This window comes from Thunnus albacares, chromosome 14, assembly GCF_914725855.1.
Source record: "Thunnus albacares chromosome 14, fThuAlb1.1, whole genome shotgun sequence".
In the NCBI taxonomy this organism is placed as follows: domain Eukaryota; kingdom Metazoa; phylum Chordata; class Actinopteri; order Scombriformes; family Scombridae; genus Thunnus; species Thunnus albacares.
Genome location: NC_058119.1, coordinates 14,503,783 through 14,527,500, shown reverse-complemented (window position 1 = coordinate 14,527,500; position 23,718 = coordinate 14,503,783). Strand labels below are relative to the sequence as shown.

The following is a 23,718-nucleotide window of genomic DNA, read 5'->3' as shown; positions in this document are numbered from 1 at the left end:
TGATTGGTTTGCTCATTGGCATATGTGTCTAGAAACTCAGAAAAAGCTCCTCTGCTGGCACGAAGGCTGTTGTAGGATCCAACCTCAGAAACCATTCCATTCGCCAAGACCACAATTTCATCTACATGAGGCAGGAAGCTCACTCCATGAGTCACCAGGATGCGAGTCTGTACAAACAAAGACACATGGGGCTTCAGCTGTGACAATGATTCTGCTCTGATGACAAAAAGAGAGAAGATATGCTGTACTGTATGTATATCAGCAGGCCATGCGGGATGACTGTAAATCCACAATTTTAGTAGTTTACATAATTTATTTTTCATATGAGGTGTTCACTATCAAAATGCATTTGACATATTCTAATTTAGGAGAAAAAAAGTTAAGAACTAAATCTGTAAAATGCTACCAATATTATGCCATATTAGAGCTGCAACGATTAGGCAATTAATTGATTAGTCAATGGACAGAAAACTTTTTTGATAACCGAATAATTGTTTTAGTCATTTTTTGAGGAAAAAATGAGGAAAAAATGCCTCAGTTTGTTGTTTTCAACTTCTAAAATATGCTGATTTAATGCTTTTCTTCATCATACATTATAATAAACTGATTGTCTTTGGGTTTTGAACTGTTGGTTAGCCAAAACAAGAAATCTGAAGACATCACCTGTGACTTTGATAAATTATAACTTTTAAGTATAAACATTTTATAGACCAACTGATTAATCAAGAAACTAATCGGCAGATTAATTGATAAGCAAGTTTAGTTGCAAAAACATTTTCAAATGATAGATCTTTTGAGGTGAAACATTAATACTGATCAACACTTCAAGGTTGGCTCAGCACAAACCTTGTGTTTGAGTATTCCATTGGGTCCGATCACTTTATCAAAAAGATGCTTTCCAACATGTGAGTCAACAGCAGACAAGGGGTCATCTAGCAGATAAATATCAGCCTGACTGTAAGCTGCCCTGGCCAAGCTCACACGTTGCTTCTGACCCCCTGAGAGGTTGATGCCCTGAGGAGAGTAGAGGAGAGGAGAGGAGAGGAGAGGAGAGGAGAGGAGAGGAGAGGAGAGGAGAGGAGAAGAGAGGAGAGGAGAGGAGAGGAGAGGAGAGGAGAGGAGAGGAGAGGAGAGGAGAGGAGAGGAGAGGAGAAGAGAGGAGAGGAGAGGAGAGGAGAGGAGAGGCGAGCAGAGAAACAGCACAAGACAATATTAAGTTTAAAGAGCTTCTCTTAAAAATGCAAGGAGCTACAGTATGTTATCCATGATTTCAAATTATTTGTCTCTGGGATTTCATTTTGGGACAATACGTCTCTTCTAATGCTGCCTGACAGCTGATAAGCCTCAGTTGGTGAAGCTTCCTACCAGCACAAGAACCTTGACAAATCAAAACCAGACATGTTGTGAGCAAGTTTTAAGTGTCAGCATACTTAGAAAAAAGTAAGCCAATGTCTGCTATGACAGTAGGAAAAATATTGTGATGTGTATTATGTTTATATATTTGGAGTGAATTGGCTAAAAGATGCAAGAACGGTGGTGAGGAAGGGCGATCTGACCAACAACTAATATCACACAACACTAGTATCATGTTTAAAATGAGGGGCATTATCGGACCCTGGTTTTCTGTGCTTTGATAATTGAACAACAGAGACAATTGTTCAGTTATGGTTAATCATTGTGTTTGTGTTCTCACTGAACATCCAAAATGTGTTTACAAAGAATTACACAGAATATGCCACACACAGCAACAACTCCCATGACTAATCCTTGAATTCTTGAACCTTTACACCCACATATCCTTGACCGCTGGTCTTACTTTCTCTCCAATCTCCGTGAGGTCACCCCCAGGCAGCAGCTCCAGGTCAGGGACCAGTGCGCAGGACTGTATCACCTCCTGAAACCTCTTTTCCTCATGAGGAGAGCCAAACAAGATATTATCCCTCAGAGTGGCATTTTGGATCCAGGCTTGCTGTGGTACAATTGCAATAGAACCCTGAAAATATAGATATTAAGAGTCAGACACTCCTTCGAGCAACAAAAGGCTGTATTCATACAGGTTTTCATTTATACTAAACACTACACTGTTTTAAAGAGGAAAAAAAATCTCTCTCCATAGAAAAAGGTTCTAAAGCCTTATTCAACTGCATTGTTCACAGTTTGAAGAACTAACAATGCTCCAGTAGCCTTCAGTTTTGGCTTTTATTGGGAAGCAAAAAAGGTTCAAGCAATTCTCTGTTCAAAATGCAACAACCTGCTCTTTGAGTAAGTGAGTGGAATAAAGGCTTTGTACTGTGCTTCTGTGAAGAACAGGTACATTTAGATTTAACTGTCTCTTGTGGCCCTATTCACACCTGGCATTAAAATACGTCTTGGGTGATTTGATCACAAGTGGACAGCTCTAAGTACAGGTGTGAATGCATCCAAGATGCATTGAGGATGCATTGAGATCCAGTCACTCAGACCACATTTGGAAGTGGTCTGGGCCGCATATGGCCACATTCTTTTAGCTGTGTATATGCAAATGTGTCCTGGGCCACACTGAAGGACTGCCTACTCAACTGATGGGCTGCATCATATTGAAGTGCAAAACAACAAGAAGAAGCCACAACAAAATGGATTCTCATGGATGGAGTACACGTGAAACACGCTGTCTAATTTCCATTTGGGCCGAAGACTTTTGATTTTGCTCGCACACGAAGCTCTTTGCAAACTTCTTCTTCTTCTTTTAATGCCCAGCAGACTAGGCACGGGAAGTGCATTGCTGCTTTGCATGTAGAGCAAGGAAGTGAGATCCAATCACAAGTGGTCACTTTAGACACACGTGGAGACACATTCTAATGCCAGGTGACGTACTTAGAGCTGTCCACCTGTTATCATCAGTTATCCTCCATCCAAGAGTGCCTTGTATTTTGTGCAGTATATTTCCAGACTGTATCAGTCTCTATACTGAACTAAACTGCTTTATTTTGAATGAAACCTTCATAGTTCAGTAGTTAACACTGCTGAAGTAAAATGGACATAATTAGTCAAGTGGATAAAGAATTAAAGGGCTTGCAATTATAACAAAAGAAAGCCTTGCCTGGTTCTCTATGTATTTAAAAGCTTAACAGACAAACAGAACATATAACATATATTACACGATGAAAGACAGAGTACCCTCTCACCACTTTTTTGTGAGTGAAATATTCAATTTTTCCAGTGGAACAACCATCTTAATAAACTCCATTGTTTTGGGGTGCTTTGTGTACTCAAAATGGATAGAATTGAGTCATTTACACATAACAGAACTTGCACATTGTGCACATTGCATGTCCTTGGCTTAACACATTGGTATTATGAGACAGATATAAAGACAGATAAAGTATCACCTGGATGTTGATAAAGCCTTTAGTGCTGTGCATCTCTCCCAGGAGGGCTGACATCAGAGAGGACTTCCCTGAGCCTACAGCTCCCACTACTGCTATCAACCGACCTGGCTTAATGTCCAAAGACACACTGGAAAATACACACACAATAAATATGTTCAATATAGTGAAATAGAGCAGAGACAATTAGGATGTGTAATATTGTGTGTGACGCCAAAAACATACTTTTTAAGCAGAGGCTCTGCATCTCGTTCCCAAGCAAAGGAACCATCACATATGCTAACAGCAGAGTCTAACAGATGAAAACAGATGGATAGTACATGTAACAACGAACAAAAGATCCCACTGGTAAATAAGTTTCACTGTTCAGCAGAGGAACAGGTGTAAATAATGATAGTGAACCTACTGAAACTGGGGTCATGGCGCACAGTGCCACTTTCAAGATCTTCACCTCCCAGGAACTTCTCTAGGCGCTTCCTGGACACTGTTGTCTAAAGTGTAATAGAACATGGTCATTGGGCTAATTTAGTGGCTCAGTATGTCTTCATGTACAATGTTTTGTTGTGTCCTTACTTGCACCATAGCAGCAATAAGCATGGGCAGCATGGCCAGGGGAAATCGGAGGATGTTGAAGAGTGAGATGGAAGTGAAAGCTTTCTCAGCAGTCAACACATTGTCTGAGCTCACCCCTACAAACACAGCAAATGTGGCCAGAGACACCTGGGAAAAGGACAATGTTAGAAAAGGACTTTTACAAAGGGCATCCATGACCTGCTGCTTGTCGTCTTTTTGTGAGGCTCACTGACAGGACTCACCAGAGCGGGGGCACAACTGAAAATGAAGGTGGAGACGGACGTTAGGTAGGCAAACTTCCTCATGACCTTCAGTTCTTGTCCCCTAATGCCTTCCACCTGCGCCTGGAAAGATGGCTCCCATGCATACAGCTTCAGAATCTGGTGGGAGGTGAAGGAGGAAGAGGGAGCAGTGCGGAGGACACAGGGAAAGGGTGGGAGAACAGAGGATAGCATTCATACCCTTATGATGCCAGTAAACCACAGGTGGTGCTTGTAGTACAATAGAAGGACATTTCAGCTTTTTCCTGAGGCACAAAAGTCTTTCATCTGAGGAAGGCTTCACTTAGAGTCCCCAACCTCCACCAATCTGGCTGAACTAGTTTTTAGGCAGAGGTGGTCAGCCTATACCCATTACCACTGATGGTGGGCTATTAACTCTGTATTTTTTGAATAAAGGTACTTACCTTGATCCCATTGAGTATTTCATTCATGATTTTCAATCTCTTGTCTTTGAACTTCATATTCTCGATCTGGAAGAAGATAATGTAAATCAGCATGAATTGGATCCATGAATCCAAAAAAACTGGGAGTACAGAACTAAACAGTTATCTTGCATAATGTGGCATCATTCCCAAATGATGAATGTTTTATTATTTATTTATCTGTTGCTTATTCTTAGACAAAAAGCTCTTGTCTGTATGTTCCTGTTTGTGTTTTACACCTCCATGTGTGAGTGTGGTTTAATCATTGGAAATTGGTTGTTTTATTTATTTTTTGATTTTTTTGAGCTTTCAAAATGTCCAATCAATTTTGATCTCACTGAGAAATTTTGTTTTTGTTTCTATGGCAACAATTTTCTGTCTTCAAATAGTCAGCATCAGTCCGATAGAATCACAGAAACTGTTTGGGCTCATAACTCATAGGATCAATTAAAAGTTTCTACCAGTGATGATTATAAACAAAGACTGGAAACATGTTATAAAGCACAGTCATGTGGAGTTGTTGTAACTGGTAATTGTATGTGTCCTGGTGTATTGTGTTACTTTTCACACCATATTCATAGTGACCGAAAATGAATTAATATAAATGAATATATACAATACACTAACCTATAAAGATAAGATGTTAAAACTATCCTGTATGTGTGTGTATTTCTGCTGACCTGGATTTTTCTGGCCTTGGTGGCTAGCAGTCCATTGATTGGCACCATTAGCACCATGACCGCCAGTCCTGCCAACACAGAGGGTCCTAACTCCAGCCACAGGAAAACAATGGACAGGCCGATCTGAAGAGGGCAGGACCACAGCAGGTGGATGAAGTTTGTCACATCGTTGAAACGCTGGGCGTCTGCTGACATCAGATTCACTGTTTCCCCAACTGTTGACTCTTTACGAGTGTCATTAGACACCACCAGTGCCTTGAGAAATGTAATAAAGAAGGGGCAGGGGTTAAAGAGGGAGAAGGAAAGTTTTGGGGAGTTGCAATTATTTTAAATGATAAAAGGTACACAGCCAACAAAACACAAATTATTTTTCTTAAAATTCATGTTCTTTATAAGAAAAGAGCAGCAGGGGGTTCTTAGATGCATGGCTATTGATCAGGTCCCTTTTGGAAAAAGTGATTCTGACTCTGATGCAATCTGTAAAACATTTTGAAAACATCAAAGGTGCAGTTATTATTGTATCCACACCCATACGAGACATTGAATAGCTCAGGAAATTGCACTTGGATGCAAGCCAGGAAATATCCCTTTATTCAGTGACAATCGTGTGATCATCTCATGTGCAGATGAAAGTGTTTTTTTTCACTCATGTGTAAAGGGTTAAAAATGTTGTGTATACCAGACATAAAATATGCAGTGTAAAGGGTTAAAAATGTATGTACAGGAATATTAAAATGGCATAAAAAGATGTTAAAAAAGTCATTGGAACTATGGTACAGTTCATTGCAAAGATAACAAGTTAAATGTGTTAAAAATGAACACCCCTATATTTTATTTTATTTTATTGTATCAAATAGTGATTAAATATCAAATTTCATTGTACTTTACTTTGTTTTTACATAACATGGGTTAAAATTCCTCAAAATCACATGCATGTACCCCAATATAAGGGATAAGAGTGTTGTGAATCATTTGTGATGACGTGCAACGTTAGAGTTGAGTGGTTTTGCAGTAATGTGTCGAAATAGAGATGTTTAGCTATACACTGTGATGCTAGGTTAGCGGATCTGTTGCTAATGAGTAAGGTAGAATACACAGTACAATAGAAATGCTAATGAGACACGTAAAAGGGGTTTGTTTTGGCTTGTTAATCGATCTTAAGATACATAAAGTGCTAGTGTTTTTACATAAAGCTGCAGGGTGCATGTACACACCCCTCCTGACACCCACCAGGCCAGGGGGACAACACATGCAGCTGACAAGTCTCTGAGGAGGGTGTTGAAAACTGCAGGTGGTCATTTATTTCTCATGATGTGAAATGCCACGTTTTTTACAACACTCTCTGAGGTAAAGTAAGATCATTTTGGTTTGGTGTCACTCCTGTCTTCACCTTTTTGTACACTGCAGCCATGATGGCAGTGCGAACTTTCATCCCCAGAACAAAGCAGCGCTGGAAGTACTGCTGCAGGAACAGTGACTGCAGAAGGGCCACCACTAACAGCAGCACTGCATACAGATAACCTTCCCAGGTATATCTGGATTTGTCCTGAGTGAAGGAGATCATCAATCTAGGAAAAGAAAAACGGTAGTTTATGTTGCAGCTCAAAAGTAATATTTAATAGTAAAAGATAAATAACAAAAAATAACATTTGATTTGACAATCATGTAATGTATTTATATCCTTTTTTCATCGCTTTTCTTCTTCCCAACCTATTTCCCCTCCCATGTCAGCCACTGTTGTTATCAACTGATGTTTCAGCTTCTCAATGAGTAGTGCATATTCAAGCTAAAGGGCTGGAGCATTCACAAGGCCATGGCATGCATTTAAAGCTTTAAGATGACAATCAGATGTATCTTGTGCTTAATGGATGAGGTGAGAAATGATGCTCAATTGTAGGTTTCTGTGGCCTTTTCTGCTTTTGCCAACAGTTCACCATCCTATTGTATAAAGCTACGAATGTGTTGACTTTGAGTTAATGATCACAGAGAATGCTGACAGAGTGAAGCAGCAACCAGCAGTAAACAGTAAGTGTTATTTTGTTGACAGAGATGCAGAGTGAGTTGAAAAGTTCAGGGTTTGTGTTCTAAGTTTTTTATAAGGAACAATAAAATAATTTAAAACCACAATCATTAAAAAAAGATCTAAATGTATCTGCAAGGCAAATTAGTTCCTTACAAGACACCTACAGAAAATCAGTGAAAATATGCTGATGCCTTAAAGAGGATTTTATTCATAACTTGACTCACTTTAGGAGTTGAGGACTGACAAAAGCCAGCAGGTCCTGCAGAAGTTTGAAGAAGGCGGACTCAATCAGAATCCCTTTAAAAGTCTGGTAAATGGTGGATATCAGCCATGAATTGGGATAGTTCTCTTCCTCTTTCTTTTTGTTCTTTTTCTTCTCTTTTTTGTCTTCTTCCTTTCCCCTTTCCTCCTAAAGAAAAATATTGTTTGAGCATTAATCTTGAAGAACAATGAATCTTGGGCACCTGGCAGAGAATCAATAGTGCTACTAAAGAAAATCCATTTGGAGTACAGAACAATGTACTGTACTGTACTGTTTTTTTGTCTTCACACTCACCATCATCAGCACATCCTGACTGACGCCTTTCCTCAGACCGCTGGAGAAGCCATTTTGAAGGGCCTCCTCCTGGGCTTTCTCACAGTTTTTCTTGTTTTGGAACCGGGTGCGAGCAGCACCCAAATTAGACTCCATGAAATACTGGAAGCGTTGGCTGATGTAACCAGTGCTGTCTGCCTCGTTCAGTTCCCACATGTCTTCCTGAACCAGGGGCCGCTTGTAGCCTTTCACCACCATACTAGCGAGAGTAGGAGTGGCATCAAGAAAAGTGACGTTAAGCACACCTTGGCGGTCTTGGTGTATATGTGTAAGTGTTTGCTAGGATTTTTAACTATAATAACTTTTAATTTACCTGTTAAACCAGTTGAAAGTGATTCTACTCAAAAATGCTGCACCCATCTCAGGATTCTGTAGGAAAAACAATAAAAAACAAACAGTACACAGATGGTTCAGACTGAATAACTCAAGACACAGAATGTATCATATTTGTTGCATTATTATACTTCTTTTTCAAAACAAAGATAAAACAAAACAAAAATGCCTCCCTCTGGGTGCTTAGGTACCTTTTTTACAAGTTCTTCATCTTCTGGAGAGATATCAGCCAGAGCAGAGAGAATAAGTGCAATCAATTCCAGCCCAAAGGAAATGTAGAAAAGGCAGAATCGAGGGACATCATCGATCTCTCCCTAATGGTCAAAGATGAGTTTAAGAAGTGTTTAAGGGTGAGGGAGATGTAACAGTGAATGGTGCATTACTGATAAACATGGTGAGCTGAATCCATGCTGTCAGAATAATCGGTTTTCTCATAGTTAAAACTCCTCACTCATCATTTGATCTAATGCCTCTGCTCATACCAGCCTGAGTGCCTCTCGTAGCAGGGTCTGGAAAGGGAAAATGTCGCACAGGACCAGGAGAAGCCAGAAGAGGAAGAGAGTGGCAGAGTCTACTGCTCCTTCCCTCCGTCTCACTCCTTCCTGGCAAAGCAACAGCAAGATCTGACAAAGAAGAAATGTAAGAAGATAAAACAAATGAAATCCTTTCATGTTGAAGACCAGAGTGAATAGAACTATACAAAACCTTCGATATTTACCCACGACACAGCATACAGGACAGGGTTTGCGAGGTACACACTAGGATTTTTCACTGTTGAAGGTGGGTCTTTGCTCGGACCGTAATCCTCTCCTAATGTGAGTGCCAGGGCTGCTATGGCAGTCAGGAGCAATAAAGACACAACAAGCTGAGGGGAAGAAAGACAGACAAGACTGGTGAGTAAATCATACAAAGTCAAATCAATCTTCTGATACAGGAAATTAACTAATTATGGTGAATCAATAGTTAACAATGAGCAATTGTTTATAACATTTTCTTTGACACCTTTGATCAAGATTCTTTAATCATGAGTTATTTGTTGCTGGTGTGACTGCCATTAAAACCAGCCTCATATTCTTCTCCCTAAGCATCACATCTGGACTGAAACAGTGTGATTATTTATTTTTCTTGCTGAGTGTATCACCTGTTTGATGAAGTAGAGCTTGGACAGGTGTTTTGTGTTCATGTGTGTCCTCCGGCAGAGAGCCACCAGGTGCCACGGGGCACAGAGCCACAGGAACCCCAGAGGGATCCAGACCAGCACCGTCTGCTCCACACATAGTGGGAGGTCTGGGTCCTCTCTATTCAGATATGAATCATTCTGAAGAAAAAAACATACATATAAGGATTTGATTCATTATAAGGTCCATGCTGCTCTCCTAATCTCAGGGAAAAGTGAACGCAAACACACTCCCATCCCTGTACCCCAGGAGCTCACACTATATTACACTACAGGGACAGCTTACTCCTCCCTGATTAGATATTTAATCAACAGTGACTCACATGTGATTAAATCCTAAATCCCTGCTCACCGCTGTACGCACAGCAGCATGTGTCATGTGCACTTCCGGAGAAGAGAGTGATGGAGAGTTGGCTGTTAATGGAGTGACATGAATTTGGAGTGAAAGGAGCAGAACACTGAGGGTTTTCATGTGTTATATGAACAAAAGACCCTGACACAGTGCAGAAATTGTGGTGTTTCAAAGTTTTTGAGGGGCTGTAAAAGCATTTCTTAGTGTTTCAAGCACTTGAAGTTATTTGTATCTGCTGTGTGAGCAACGTGTTATTAGGAGAAGCCTAGATCAAGTTCACAGTCTTCACTCTTAAGCTCAGGAGAAAATATAGGGTCTAACAGTACAGTCTGGAGAGATGTGTGCATGTGCTTCTGTTTTCTGGACTGCATGTGCAGGTGTTTATTTAAATCAAGGTATTTCACTCTTATCAGCTAAATGGATTCTTTGATAAATTTCCCCATGAGGAAAATAAAATCTGTTTTACCTACAAACTAAAGTCTATAGACTAAAGTTTACATTTCTTTCAATTGAAAATTAATTTCATCCAAAACTTTTCATCCGTTTCAATTGTTTCTTATAATCATAATAATGTAAGATATTACATGTGCTGCAGTTGTCAGACTTGCCGAGTCATGTCTTACCTAAGAGTCATTATTGCCCAGTCACGTGTTCACTGTGTACAGGGGTGAAAAAAACTATGTAATGCTTTCAGATCAAAGTATAATCAAACAACCTATTACAAGATTTTTCTTAACTGTCTTAGTTGTATTTTTTTTTTTTTTAATTACTTAAAGAGCTAAAATAGGTCCTTCATATTCATCTATCACATACTGTGGGGGTGACTGACACAGTAACATGACCATGTGTGCAAAACAACACAATCCAATATAGAAGCCCCGCAATACAAAAACTTTTGTGAAGAAGCTTATAAGGTTCTTTTTTTTTCTTTAATTTGTATCAGATGTTGTAATATAATTACTATATTGCAACAACATAATACAAAATAACAAAAAAAGTTATAATATAAAGCAATCCAGAAAAGAATACCACAAACTTTAACCTAAAAAATTACAACAAATTTTAATCAACATGTGACAATAGATACTGCATGTGATTGCATGATATAATACAGTTGTTACTATGATTGTGTCCACCATCTGGAGTTCTCCATTTGCATTTAAGTATTTAAGTATAATTTACTGTATGGTTTAGCTATTGAACATATATGTGCATCAGAAGCTTTTCAGTGTTTGAGACTATAAAGTGTCAATTGATCCACTGCAGGGCCAACAGGCTATTTTCCTCAACCCCACTGTGGCCTCTTTCAGCGACATTAAGCCTGGCTGTTCAACTCACCCAGAAGATGGACCCACAGTACTCCTCCAGAGCTGCGGCACACATGGTCCACACTGAAGGCTTCAGTTGCCCTTAGACGACAAGACAACCAGACAAGTCTCACCCTCAGCTCTGCTGCCGTCCAGGTCGACTCAAAAAATTCTACTCTCACCCCCGGTCTACCCACACTCCGGAGACAATTGCAGGATGTGACTCTGAGGGACTTTGAGCCATGAGGGTTTTAAGCAGAAAGCAAGATTTGCGACCTCCCTAAGCAGACAAAAAACATTGGTTGCCAGAGACGTACTGAATTACTGTGAAGAGCAGACAGGTTAATGGCTAACTTGAGTCTTGATCGCTTTCTTTTTTTAAAAAATCTTCAGGGTTACAATAGTCCTCAGTGACTTGTTTGATGTTTACAAGCACACATGAAGTCCTGCTGTTGGGTAAATGAGAAAACTCCTCTGCTGTAGTGAGAGTCATTGAGAGGATTCAGGTTACATCAGTGCACAGACACAGCGCTCACATGTCTAAAGTTCAACATTTCAGGCAGACGATTGCAGGAAAGAGAAAAAGATTGAGAGAGACAGGAGTTGCATAAGTATTCCTTTGCTCCTTTCTTCTTCTCAAGGGGAGGGAGTGGGCAAATTGGACCCCTTTTCCTGTTGTGTTTCCACTTCTCTTTTGCTGCATGCCTTCACTCTCGCTGACCTACACAGACCCATTTTCGGAACTCAAGTCACATCATATTAATTTTAGGCAGCCATGCATTCAAATGAGGCTGGTGGGCTGAAGCCAGCGAAGTGCTGAAAAAGGTGCAGAATGTTTGTCTAAAATAACTGTTAACTGGTGGGAATTTGGGGAAGGAGGGAGGGTGTTGACTGTTTGGCTGTTTCCCTCTTTTCTGTTTATCTCTGCTTCCTATTCTGATCAGGAGGACTGGACTCCACAACCAAAATATACACTGTACACAAGAGATTCAAGTCATAGTGGTATTTAATACAGAATAACTTCTGTCTTCTGTGCTTTCTAGAAAGTCAGACAAAGAGGAAGTTCAGCAGCCAGAGGGAACGTGCCCAAAAACAAAACCCTTTTGCTACTGTGCAAAAGCTCTGTTTTGTGTGCCCATATTCAACATGTGCCATGTTGAATATGGGATATTTTTTGGAAAAAATACAACTAAATTGCTATAAATTGCTACCAGATACCGGTTCAACACAAATCACAGAAAAAAAGAGAACTGCCCCTTGTGCATCTAAGAGTCTTTCTGTGTTGAACGGGGGAGAGGAACACTCATAAATGAGTCATCATTGTTGTTTATATTTCGATTCACATGTGTGTCATCCAGCAGCATATTTTCAGCTTTGTGCTTTGCCTCAGTGTAGCAGTTTATAAAAAAAAACACACATACAAAACTCAGTAAACATGTTTTATTTGGTCGTGTCAATGAGCAAAAAAACCTTTTTTATATAGTAAAGTAAAATTAATATATAATCATATGATATATAATCAATAATCATTACCTCAGTAGCAGACTTGCTGTGTAGTGAAGTCATTCATTTACTGTACGAGCAGCAAAACAAACCCTTTATTAGCATTAACGTGTGTGAAAAGTCTTTCACTGACTGTGATGGTCCTGAGAGATAACATTCTGACTGTGTGGTGGTTAATCATTACATATTTGATAACATCACATGGGCCTGTAAACTGACTCACTCCCTGTGTGTGTGTGTAGCCTCAAGGACAGCCATGTGACACGTGAGGGCAACCCATATGTAATTAAAGAGCACTGTAACTAAACATAGTACAAAAGTAAGGAAATCTGTGTTTGGTAGATTATTTCTTTGTTGTAACAATGCTTCTTGGCAATAAATCTTATGCTGTTGGAAAACCTGTTTATTTCTCTTTTAAATAGTGCCATTTGTCGCAAGTCAGCCAACGTGGTTGTGTTGGTCACTCTGGCACGAACAGCACACCCAAGCTGATCCCAAAAGTGTTCAATGGGGTTGAGGTCAGGACTGCTGGCAGGTCATTCCATCCTCTCCACTCCCAAATTCTGGAGGTAGTCTCTGATAAATCCCACAAAGCAACAAATGCTGGTTAAAAAATGGGATGCCATCCCACAGCAGCGTGTGACCAGGCTGGTGACCAGCATGAGGAGGAGGTGCCAGGCTGTTGTGGCTGTGTATGGTTCTTCCACACACTATGGAGGCTCCTGTTTGTTAAATGACTAAATTGTTAAATTGCCAATATGTCTTGTTTCTTCAAACTTCAATCATCCAATCGACCAAACACCAAACAAGAGTCAATGGCAGAACAAGCTGTTTGGCATTGGCAGAGAAGATTTGGCATATTTTTCATGGGCGCAACCCACATACTCAGCTCTACTGCTCATCCCACAAATGTATGTTCCTTACAAATGTGGCACCATTTAAAAGGGAAATAAACAGGCTTTCCAATGGTATAAGATTTATTGCCAAGACATTGTTACAACAAAGAAATAATCTACCAAACACAAATTTCCTTACTTTTTGTGCTATGTTTACTAAGTTGAGCATGTTTTAGTCTTAATGTGTTGCGCTTATCAGCTCCAACTGACTATTATCACGAAATAGTGAAGGCAGTTACTTTGAGAACCTATGACGGAGGGGTGGGGGAGAATATTTTGTATTCTACAAAATGGTAGATTTAACTTCAACTAAGAGCAATTTGAAAATAGATATGCACATACAGTAAATATTTGACTGTTTCCTACAAGCTACAGTAGAGACAAAAGTAACCTTAAAGAAATAAACCACAAAAAAGGACATAGAGAATAGGCAGTGCACAGAGACAATTTAAGAACTAGGTGATAAAATACATTGTACAGTATGTGAGCACATACTGTAGAACTGGTACATTCAGTCAGTTTGCTGTACTATACAGTTACTGCTATAACAAATGGCACTGTAAATGTCGGTGAATTAGATACATTCATAAACTTCAGCTCAAGTATTAAACATTCAACTCAACCGACCAGACACTTTATAACTTAAAGACGCAACATGTTTTAAGTTAAGTCACTAAAGTCACTTTCAATGAAACTGTTTCAAACATAATCTGACCAAATGTGACCGATCCCATCAAAGACTGTTCATCATTGATATTTAACTGCAATGCTCACATGCATACACAGTTAAAACTTGATAGATGAATGACATCATACAGCTGTATGCCATTATAGCTGATGAGGGCGTTTTCTAAGACATACAGTAGGTTTTTTGATGACACTGGATAACTTTGGTCTGTAAAACCCTTAATAGGTGTTTTACAACAGTTCAAGTTATGGTTCTTGGTTTTTTTTTAGACATCCAGATGAATCAGTAAACCTGCTCCTTCAAACAACTCCAGGATATGAGCTTATATGGGGTAACAGGCTCTTCAGAGTGTGTCTTATGTTACACTGCTGACATGTCACTGGCCTACAAATCTATACTGTTTTTATGACCCATGATGATTAAGGCAAAAAAGTTGAAAATGAACTGCTAGACAACAGAATTGAGAGTTGAACTTTGAGATGTAAATTACAATTAATCAGTCACCATGTCAGTTGCCCATTAACTGTCCATGAATCTTCACATTTTTTATTTCATATTTAATTTAATTTATTGTGAACTTGTTTATTTTTTTAAACCTGACTGAATGAACAGACGTCCAGTGTACATGTACCTTGTGCCTGTGCAAATGGCAATAAAGTCTCTTGACTCTTGAATGTTAATAATAAAACAGTGCAACAAAGTGTTGAGATGTTTTGATTTTAATTAAAATCTGAATCAAGTCACATTGTTTCTGTCATAAAAAATAAAGTACAGGAGGTCACAGCTTTGCCTTATCTTCAAATGTATATGGGGAGTGCTGTAAATAAATATAGTTCAACTATATGGCAACTCGAAAACATACTGTGTTGAAAACAAAAGCAGCACTGATCACTTCTTTTCTTTCGTTTTAGGGACGCAAAATAATAATCTACTGTGTATTTTATTACACTATATCTAAGGCCACATAAAAGTTACAAAGTAAACACGACAATTATTAATCACTCTCTGCGCTGTGAGACATTTGGATAGACTGCATTACCCAGAAGGTTGCAGCACTGTCCCTGAGCTCTAACTTCACAAGTACTGTTTGATCGGTGATTAAAAAAAACAGCTCTCTATGGCAATTCTGAAATCGTCTACTGATTTTGGGCTTTGATGAAAATAAATGATGACACACCAGTATAACCACCTGTGATCACTTTTGAGGTATCTGTTTTGTCATCTGTCGTGATTGTCCAACATCCATTCACAAGGTATTTCTGGCTATTGCATTGAGAGTGCGGACTTTGCTCACATCTGCCACCTTCAGGCCGTACTCAGGTGCTGAGAAAACAGCTCCCATCGTCACACAGGCGTTCCTGCACATGAAAACAATATTGGACAGAAAGGAACAAAATAAATAAAGAAGTTTTGATGTTTTATAGAGTAGTTGCAAAAATCTTTTGATATATGTGCACATGGTTGAACTCCCACCTCCTGTGCTAAATTAACTGAGGCTGAATCTGAACGAACAAACCTGAACTTCATGGCAGAATCCCTACTGGAGCGGGCAGAGCAGTGGAACTCTTGAGCCCCCGATCCCTCTAAAATTCTCTGCAGATTTCTCTCTGTGATCCCACCTCCTGTATTAAAAAATGATATATCAACAAATGATTATACAAAAACACATATAAACTACACACAAGGGAGAAAGTAAAAGTACTAACCTGGCATGATGGTAATTCTGCCTTTAGCCTGGAGCGGCAGAAAAGGTGGAAATTAGGATGTATGAATGATAGAAAGCTGCTCACCTACAACAACTAAGCAGCATAGATAAAAAGCAATGCCATGTGTTGGCAACTTGTTTGCATTCATATAGTTTATACATACTTGATCAATGAGCCGTTTAATGAGAGGGAGTCCCTCCAGAGCAGAGCTGTCGCAGCCACTTGTCAACACACGCTGGAACCCTAATGATACCAGAGTCTCCAGAGCAATCGTTGGGTCATGAACCATGTCAAAAGCTGAAATGGGATCGATATTAGTTTAATGAACATAAGCTCAGGCTCATACTTCAAAACACTGATGAAGGCACTCTAACAAATTTCAAAAGTTGTGATATTTTTTATATATATATTAGTAAATATATTATTACTGGCAGCTGTAAAGAATTTTAAAAGCTTAAAGTTTAGATGTGATACACAAGCACTTTGAGGTGCATTTTTTTGTATGAAAGATGCTATACAAATAAATAAATAAAGTTATTATTATTAAAAAGAGAAAATGTTACCTCGGTGGAAGGTGACTGGCAAAGGACGAGCAGCAGCTAGCAAACAAAAGGTGACAATCAGAAAAATAAACTTACAAACAATACAAAACTGAACCAAGGTTGCAAAATAAAAAAAAAAATAGTTGCACGATTTGACTGTTTCTAAACTATGTATTGTGTGGAGCTGCCAACACAAACACTACAGTGTCTGCAGAACCCTCAGGACCTTTTATAATTTTCAGTTATAAGAAAAAGTAAGTCTGTTTGTGTGACTGACTTTTTGTGATTTTGAACTTACAGATTTCCACAGTATGACTAACGTAATGACTAATGATTTCTCATTACAAACACTGTGAAGCAACACTCCTCAAACAGACTTTAAAATACTGACTGCTACATATTATTTAGCTGTATTAACAGCATTTACTTCCTTCAATTATGTATGTAATGAGAGATATTTCAAACTCCTATGACAAAACAAAAAACTTAAAAAAGTATACGGTTATTTTAAAAACATAGATGTGAACCACAGGGCAAACATCATTCAGTTTGACAGCTTATGCATACATTTACAGCTAAGCATGCTATTGAGGGCGATATGACGTAGAAGTCATGTCTAGTTGAGCAGAAATGTACAATAGCGAGGTTGTGTAACAGTCTTATTCAACTGCCAGAGGAAAGGCTAATCAAAAAGATCTTTGATTAACAATAGAGCATACAATTATCTCTGTTTAAGGATTGTTGCTCTAATACTTTGTCTTTCTGACTTGCATTTTACTTTCAGGGACAATCTGAAATGTAATATATATACAGTCAAGCAAAGATTATTAATGAATTATAAAGATCAACAGGAGTGGTTGATATCTGGGATAAAGCAAAGCTTAGAAATTAAATTTAAATTCAAGACTACTGCACAGAACTATACATTATAATGTATATGATTTAGAGAGAAGAAGGCACTTGTGTGCTTTATTAAGAAATTATACCTCACCCTTGGCAAATATGTATATAGACCTTTTTTACTGCAGAGATTCTGACTTGTCATAGCACAGGTGTAACTAACAGCATTAATTAACACCCTAATTGAACAGAACATTGTTAATGTTATTAATTACATCTGTGACTTTCCTGAAATGTCAAAAATGCTTATACAGCTAAATATTTCTTTTGGTTGTCAGTAGGTAATATATCAAAATGGCTTTTTAATGAGATGTTTGTGGTGCTAAGGCAGAGTGCCTAGTATAATTGATTACAGAACATTTCTGTTATGCTAATGAGATCTTTTGATGTGTTTTCTTTTTTCATTTGTGGAACTGTGCATCGTGAGCTGTTACATGAGCACCTTGGTTGCTTTTGTTTAGTGTCTTGTAAGCCCATATAGACTGGAAACCACTTAGTCCAGGACACTTAGATAAATCAGATCAAATACACATGTGCACACACTACCCAGTAACTCCATGCAGAGCTCTGCATCCACCCGTCCATCCTCTGTCAGGGCTCCCAGAACCAGTCCGTCAGCCCCATGGCTTTTCATCAGCTCTATGTCTTTCCTCATCACCTCCACCTCCAGGTCTGAGTACAGAAAGTCCCCACTACGAGGCCGTATCATCGCGTATATTGGAATTTTGACATACTGTTTCACTACCTGCAGAAGACCTGTAGTAGAGAAAATAATGGTGGCATGTGTGTGAGATTGTGTGGTTTCAGCAAATCCGCAAGAGCTGTGTATGGAACTGATCTTTGCTCACCTACACTGGGAGTGAGCCCTCCCTCCAGAAGACTTGAACACAGCTCAAGCCGACCTGCACCTGTCAGAAGACAAGACAAGGTTAAAGCTCAGATTATACTTAAAGGTTTCATTAATGGCCTGTGACCTTTGAGAAATGAAATAACACTGCATGTCCATTTAACACTCAGTATAGACAGGTACTTGAGCATAATCACTGTAAGGCAGGATGAAGATGTGTCTGATAACTGCAACTTTCCCCTCTTAATTTTAAGTACAAGTGCCAATTTCACCTCTTCAGTAAGTAACAGCAATAAGTTTAATGTAGATGAGTTGAAAAGAAGAAGCACTGTTCTCTACACAATAACGTTACCAACCTCCTCGCTCAGCATTGACAGCAGACTCCACGGAGTCCACACACACCTCCATTAAAAAGCCGTCTGCCATACTGACAGTCTGGACAGGGACACACACACAGACACAGACAGACAGACAGAAAGACGTGGACAGAAAGAAGAGATTCATTGTGAATTTGTTAGCAAACACGGTCACAATTATTTAGTTAACTTACCAGTGTTAATTTTTACAACTACCTGTCAAATCCACTTCCTATCGATTCATGGGACCTTATTAGTCGACTGGAGCCGACATGAAGTTTGTACTTTGTTATTATGGGTGACTCACTACCGTGGATAACTGTCTTTCCGGATCGTTGAATTTTAAACACCGGGTTTGGCGGGTGGACGGCGCTACAGTGGGTAAAAGCAGGGTAAATGCTGGGTTGGATCCATAGACTGTAGGTTGGATCAGACGGATGGACAAACTCTCGCGTTAAGGTTAAGCTTAGATCTCGCGAGAATTTCGCGAATCGTAACCACGGCACCGAACGGCAGCAGTTTGGAATCACCACCCATGCGGGATACGCTGTGATACAAAACATGCACCAAATACACGGACTATACAATAAAAATGATATATTACTAACTGTATTATTCAATTACGAGTATATTTTTGTTATTTATGTGTAGTATCGTGAAATTAAATTAAATTAAAATTAATTTAACATTTAATTTTAAAAAGCTTGGTCAATTTGTTGTGACGTCAGGAGGTCAGAGTTGAACTGTGCATGGCAGCCGTAGGAAACATGGTTTTGTAACAACCGGTAACAGCGTTTACCTAAGCTTCATCCTTTACATCAGCACTGCAGGACAAGCTCTCAACATACACTAAAACACGAAGATGTTACTCTCTTCATTACGGACGACGTTTTTTTGCGGTTGCCGAAGCGCTGGAAAAGGATTTCAACACAGCAGTGTGAGTAATTTAGCAAGCTGCTATTATTAGCTAGCCAGGAAACATGAAAAAGGTCAAACTCGGTTAGCGATCATTCGCTATATTTATAACATGATATGTCATGTGTTGTTTTGTAGAAGACGACTCTGTTTGTTTCACTGCCTGTGAAAGGTTTATTTGACGTAACTATCTTCAGAGGGCGGTTAACGTTACCTTGTGGGTTGTAACGTTACTCACCGACCTCCCATTATATCAGCACCTCAGTGAGCAAAGTTCTTGATCAAGCAAAGACATCAAATTTTAACCAGCATTAATTCTTAAACTGTCATCAAGAGAAGATCGGGAACTTCTGTATCATGTGCTCATAAAATGTATTAAGCACACTACATGGCCAAAAGAATGTGGACACCCGAGCATTGCAAACATATGTAATTATTCAATCTATCATCAATCCAACTTTATTTATATAGAACCTTTCAAACAAATCAAACGCAATTCAACGTGCTTCACAAGCGCTTGATAAAACGTAGGATGTAAAAAATGGATTGAGGGACTATTCATGTTAATAACAAATAAGCAACTTGAGGAGGCAATATTATTCAAAATTCATTTGAGACTCTGAAAAGTTTACATATATATAAAATCAATTGATCAGCATGAGGATAGGACACCTAATAGGTCTTTAGGTCATGATTTGTTTCGTGGTTTAATAAAATGATTAGAGGGGTGTGATACAGTTGTAACCAACTATTAAAAAGTGCTTAATGGTTGGAGCATAATGGTTCAAAGCAGCACCAAACTAGGAAAACCATCACTGTACATCATCTGTGTGCATGGGAGCATTGTCATGTTGAAATAGGAAAGGACCTCCATCAAACTACTCTCTAAAATAGATTATCATCTTAAATATAATATAATAATATATTATTATCTTAAATGTAATTGCATGCGGAAGCATTAAGACATCCCTTTATTGGAACTAAGGGGGCCTAGTCTAAAAGTATATGAGGTGTGTTCACATACTGTTGGCCACAAAGTGTACTTCTAGCAATAATCGATTTTAAGTTGTATCTTCAAGTCTTATATAAAATCTTTTCTCTCCTTTTTTTTACAACATCAGCGGAGTCCACAGCTACGACAATGGGTTGTGAAGAGAGGGCAGAGCACCATCACAGCTGAGGCAGGAGCCTCCGCCGCCCCGGCAGCAGCTACTGTCCCCAGTGCAGCCACAAATCGCATAGTAGGTCGCTGGTTGCTCGGCTGCAGTGGGCTTGTTGTGGGGGCTGTTGTCTTGGGTGGTGTCACAAGGTAAATTACTTCAAAAGGTGATATTTCTGTGCATGCAGTCTTCTTTGTATTTGATGTTGGTGTTGAAAGATAATAATATGTGCTTTTTTGTCAATCCAGGCTAACAGAATCTGGTCTTTCTATGGTTGACTGGCATCTGGTGAGAGAGATGAAACCCCCTCAGTCAGAGGCAGAGTGGGAGGCTGAGTTTTCCAAATACAAACAGTTCCCTGAATTCAAAATGTAAGATGCCTTTTTTTCTGTTGTGTGGTACCCCCTTCACGAAAAATCAACACATAAGTTTTCATTTTCAAAGTGATTGATGTGTCTAATTCACAGACTTAACAATACACAACAACTAAATTTAAGTCTGTAATGTTTTCTAATGCTTCCAAAGGTTTGTTCACATCAGCAGTGACTCTACACATTGGATACAAACAATCTATATTTTCAGTTATAAGAAACACAGCATCCACAGTTAATGTATACACCTCAACGTTGTAGTAAACAAAAATATGGGTTTGGCCTTAAAATCAAGAGATTCATTTTTTGGTGTCATTTTGTTTTCTCAGAATGAACCATGACATGACCCTGCCAGAGTTTAAGTTTATCTTCTACATGGAGTGGGGTCATCGTATGTGGGGCCGACTGGTTGGACTGGCGTACATCCTCCCCACCATGTACTTCTGGAAGAAAGGGTACTTCACTCGCTCCATGAAGGGAAAAGTGCTGGGGCTTTGTGGATTCGTTTTCTTCCAGGTGAGATATTATACAGTTTAAGTGATTCAATAGGATCACAGGAGGAGCACAGGAAGTGAATCATTACCTCGCTGTTCGTGCTGTTTTTTTGAGGCAAGCGGTTGTAGACATCTACACTGTTTGTCTAACAAGTTTAGCATTATGAAAGTTGTTTATATAGAATCATTCTGTGTATCCTCTCAGGGCCTTCTGGGTTGGTACATGGTAAAAAGTGGTCTGGAGGAGAAGCCTGAGTCCTATGACATCCCGCGGGTCAGCCAGTATCGCCTGAGTGCTCACCTCGGTTCTGCGTTGCTACTCTACTGCGCCAGTCTCTGGACTGGGCTTACTCTGATGCTGCCTGTCAGCAAGGTACTGCCTACAGGCAAAACACCCATTTTAATTTCTGTCTCCATTTGAAGAATGGAGTCCTAACCTTGGTCTGTGTCACACAAGCTTTTGTTTATTTATTCATGACTTTTCCTGGCACCTCTTTTTTCCAGATGGCAGAGACCAAACGTCTAATGCAGCTCAGGAGGTTTGCCAAGGGTACTGGTGGACTCGTCTTCCTCACTGCTCTTTCTGGTACTGCTTGTTGTTGTGCCTAAATGTGAAATAAATGTGTAAATACCCTTCTTTAAGTCAGCTAAGGATAGGAGTGGTTTTAGTTTCACAGCAAGTCTCAGTTACAGGAAGCAGGACTTGACCAATCCTTGTAAGTTCTTCATCAAAAATTGAAATTGGACAACTTACAGTTTTCATATTCAAAGCTAAGATACAACACTGCACTGCAAAGCATAGTCAGAAGAGGGGGATATAAAGAAACAAAAGCATTTCTGTGAATGTAATGAATACACATGCAGATAAATATGTAACATTGTTTAAAATGCTTTGTTGCAGGTGCTTTTGTTGCTGGTTTGGATGCTGGGCTGGTGTATAACTCCTTCCCTAAGATGGGAGATCGATGGATCCCTGATGATCTGCTGGCCTTTTCTCCTGCCCTCAAGAACTTCTTTGAAAACCCCACAACAGTGCAGTTCGACCACAGAGTTTTGGTATGTCATATTTTCTACAAAGAAATAACCTTCTGGGCAACAAGTCAGTATTTTAATCTAAAGAAAACATTATTTATCTCCACCTCCTATCCCACACAGTGAATTAGGAGGCCACAGAAGGTTGTTGATGTTCCTCTGTCTTTTTTTTTTTTCCCACAGGCGATCTCCTCTTTGACAGCAATTACAGGCCTGTATCTCTTCTCAAGGAGGATGGTGCTGCCCAGGAGGGCTAAAATCGCCATCAGCCTCCTTGCAGCAATGGCCTATGGACAGGTAGGCATGTATTTCAGAGTCCAGGCACAAATAACTCAACACAAGTCTGCTACTCTTCATTGTAAGTAAACTCTGCATGTTTGTGCTCTTTAGGTCGCCCTTGGCATCAGCACCCTGTTACTGTATGTGCCCACTCCACTGGCAGCCACTCACCAGTCTGGCTCTGTGGCACTTCTCTCACTGGCCATTTGGGTCCTGGCAGAGCTCCGAAAGATGCCCAAGTAAATGCCTGCTCTTTTATGGAAAAATTGAATCCCTACTAGCCACACCTCAAGCCTCCTAAGAGTCAGCAGTGTTCATTTTTAAATAAGGCATTCAGAGAAAAAAAACAAGAGGTGTGTTTCAATGTAGACTTGGCTTTTATGCATATGGTGAAGCATCTGTCCTGTGGTTCTGCAGTGGAATCACATGCGGTGACATTGAAACATTTCACCATGCAATTATTACAGCAGGGGTGTTATTTGAGAGCCGTGGATAAGAATTACAAAACATAAAGGCTGACAATGAGGAATTGACGGAGCCATTTGTGGCGTCACTGGCGTGCTGCCATCAGAGGATGTTTTGTAAGGAATTAAACTAAGACATGCAAAAACAAAAAAAGCAAATTTTCGGCTTCTATCCAGCTTAAATGGTACAGCAGATGTTTTGAATTAAAGTCTGGCTACGAAGTGGTTACTCACTTGTTGCCTTTTGTCTATCACGCACTGCCTGTTAGTTGAATCAGATGTGGCTGTTTGGAACGTGTAATTATGTATATTTAAGTTATGAACCATTGCTTGCTGACATAGGGATGATAAATTATAATGTTAAAAAATGTAGAATCTTAATTGTTGCTTTGTACTGTATCTTTAGAAATGTAAAACTGAAAGTGGTGTATTTTAATAAAGAAAATTGTGTACAGTC

The 23,718-nt window shown here is 39.4% G+C and overlaps 3 protein-coding genes across 4 annotated transcripts in view; 1 reads left to right on the top strand and 2 right to left on the bottom strand.

The window, feature by feature from the left end:
* The window catches only part of abcc2 (ATP-binding cassette, sub-family C (CFTR/MRP), member 2), a 23,723-nt gene extending 11,976 nt beyond the window's left edge, over positions 1 to 11,747 (bottom strand). Inside the window, exons 1-19 of the mRNA XM_044373385.1 lie at positions 11,140 to 11,747; positions 9,414 to 9,590; positions 8,991 to 9,137; positions 8,755 to 8,895; positions 8,464 to 8,586; positions 8,253 to 8,308; positions 7,901 to 8,138; positions 7,569 to 7,753; positions 6,712 to 6,889; positions 5,322 to 5,576; positions 4,624 to 4,689; positions 4,181 to 4,318; positions 3,939 to 4,085; positions 3,772 to 3,856; positions 3,591 to 3,657; positions 3,369 to 3,495; positions 1,817 to 1,993; positions 847 to 1,014; positions 1 to 167 (exon numbers count right to left, since the gene is read on the bottom strand). The exon at positions 1 to 167 is cut by the window's left edge and continues 17 nt beyond it. Coding sequence (XP_044229320.1) covers positions 1 to 167; positions 847 to 1,014; positions 1,817 to 1,993; positions 3,369 to 3,495; positions 3,591 to 3,657; positions 3,772 to 3,856; positions 3,939 to 4,085; positions 4,181 to 4,318; positions 4,624 to 4,689; positions 5,322 to 5,576; positions 6,712 to 6,889; positions 7,569 to 7,753; positions 7,901 to 8,138; positions 8,253 to 8,308; positions 8,464 to 8,586; positions 8,755 to 8,895; positions 8,991 to 9,137; positions 9,414 to 9,590; positions 11,140 to 11,184 — 2,687 coding nt within the window. The 5' untranslated portion in view covers positions 11,185 to 11,747. The remainder of the gene's footprint in view (positions 168 to 846; positions 1,015 to 1,816; positions 1,994 to 3,368; positions 3,496 to 3,590; positions 3,658 to 3,771; positions 3,857 to 3,938; positions 4,086 to 4,180; positions 4,319 to 4,623; positions 4,690 to 5,321; positions 5,577 to 6,711; positions 6,890 to 7,568; positions 7,754 to 7,900; positions 8,139 to 8,252; positions 8,309 to 8,463; positions 8,587 to 8,754; positions 8,896 to 8,990; positions 9,138 to 9,413; positions 9,591 to 11,139) is intronic.
* Positions 11,748 to 14,896: 3,149 nt separating this feature from the next.
* On the bottom strand, positions 14,897 to 18,974 carry cutc (cutC copper transporter homolog (E. coli)). Its single transcript, XM_044372315.1, has 9 exons — positions 18,763 to 18,974; positions 18,547 to 18,625; positions 18,192 to 18,251; positions 17,890 to 18,099; positions 16,465 to 16,500; positions 16,065 to 16,198; positions 15,902 to 15,929; positions 15,712 to 15,817; positions 14,897 to 15,553 (listed from the first exon to the last, which is right to left on the bottom strand). The coding sequence occupies exons 2-9, from the start codon at positions 18,614 to 18,616 to the stop codon at positions 15,442 to 15,444; spliced, it is 756 nt and encodes a 251-aa protein (XP_044228250.1). The 5' UTR covers positions 18,617 to 18,625; positions 18,763 to 18,974; the 3' UTR covers positions 14,897 to 15,441.
* Positions 18,975 to 19,265: 291 nt separating this feature from the next.
* Positions 19,266 to 23,718, top strand: LOC122996713 (cytochrome c oxidase assembly protein COX15 homolog). 2 transcript variants are annotated; one of them, XM_044372312.1, is made up of 9 exons: positions 19,266 to 19,483; positions 20,583 to 20,770; positions 20,870 to 20,992; positions 21,322 to 21,508; positions 21,692 to 21,859; positions 21,991 to 22,036; positions 22,388 to 22,542; positions 22,702 to 22,815; positions 22,909 to 23,718. In XM_044372312.1, the coding sequence occupies exons 1-9, from the start codon at positions 19,409 to 19,411 to the stop codon at positions 23,038 to 23,040; spliced, it is 1,188 nt and encodes a 395-aa protein (XP_044228247.1). In that variant the 5' UTR covers positions 19,266 to 19,408; the 3' UTR covers positions 23,041 to 23,718. The 2 variants fall into 2 exon arrangements, with proteins under 2 accessions (XP_044228247.1, XP_044228246.1); XM_044372311.1 differs by having other exon boundaries at positions 21,991 to 22,072.

What these genes read in the sequence shown, in the direction of transcription:
- cutc (XM_044372315.1), bottom strand. Translation starts at nt 18,616, where the DNA reads ATGGCAGACGGCTTTTTAATGGAGGTGTGTGTGGACTCCGTGGAGTCT. An exon ending in GCTCTGCATGGAGTTACTGG is followed by an intron (nt 16,501 to 17,889) that starts GTAGTGTGTGCA and finishes TTTGTTTGCTAG; the next exon opens with CTGCTGCTCGTCCTTTGCCA. An exon ending in CAGAATTACCATCATGCCAG is followed by an intron (nt 15,818 to 15,901) that starts GTTAGTACTTTT and finishes TTTTTAATACAG; the next exon opens with GAGGTGGGATCACAGAGAGA.
- LOC122996713 (XM_044372311.1), top strand. Translation starts at nt 19,409, where the DNA reads ATGTTACTCTCTTCATTACGGACGACGTTTTTTTGCGGTTGCCGAAGC. An exon ending in CTTCCTCACTGCTCTTTCTG is followed by an intron (nt 22,073 to 22,387) that starts GTACTGCTTGTT and finishes GCTTTGTTGCAG; the next exon opens with GTGCTTTTGTTGCTGGTTTG. An exon ending in AGTTCGACCACAGAGTTTTG is followed by an intron (nt 22,543 to 22,701) that starts GTATGTCATATT and finishes TTTTTCCCACAG; the next exon opens with GCGATCTCCTCTTTGACAGC.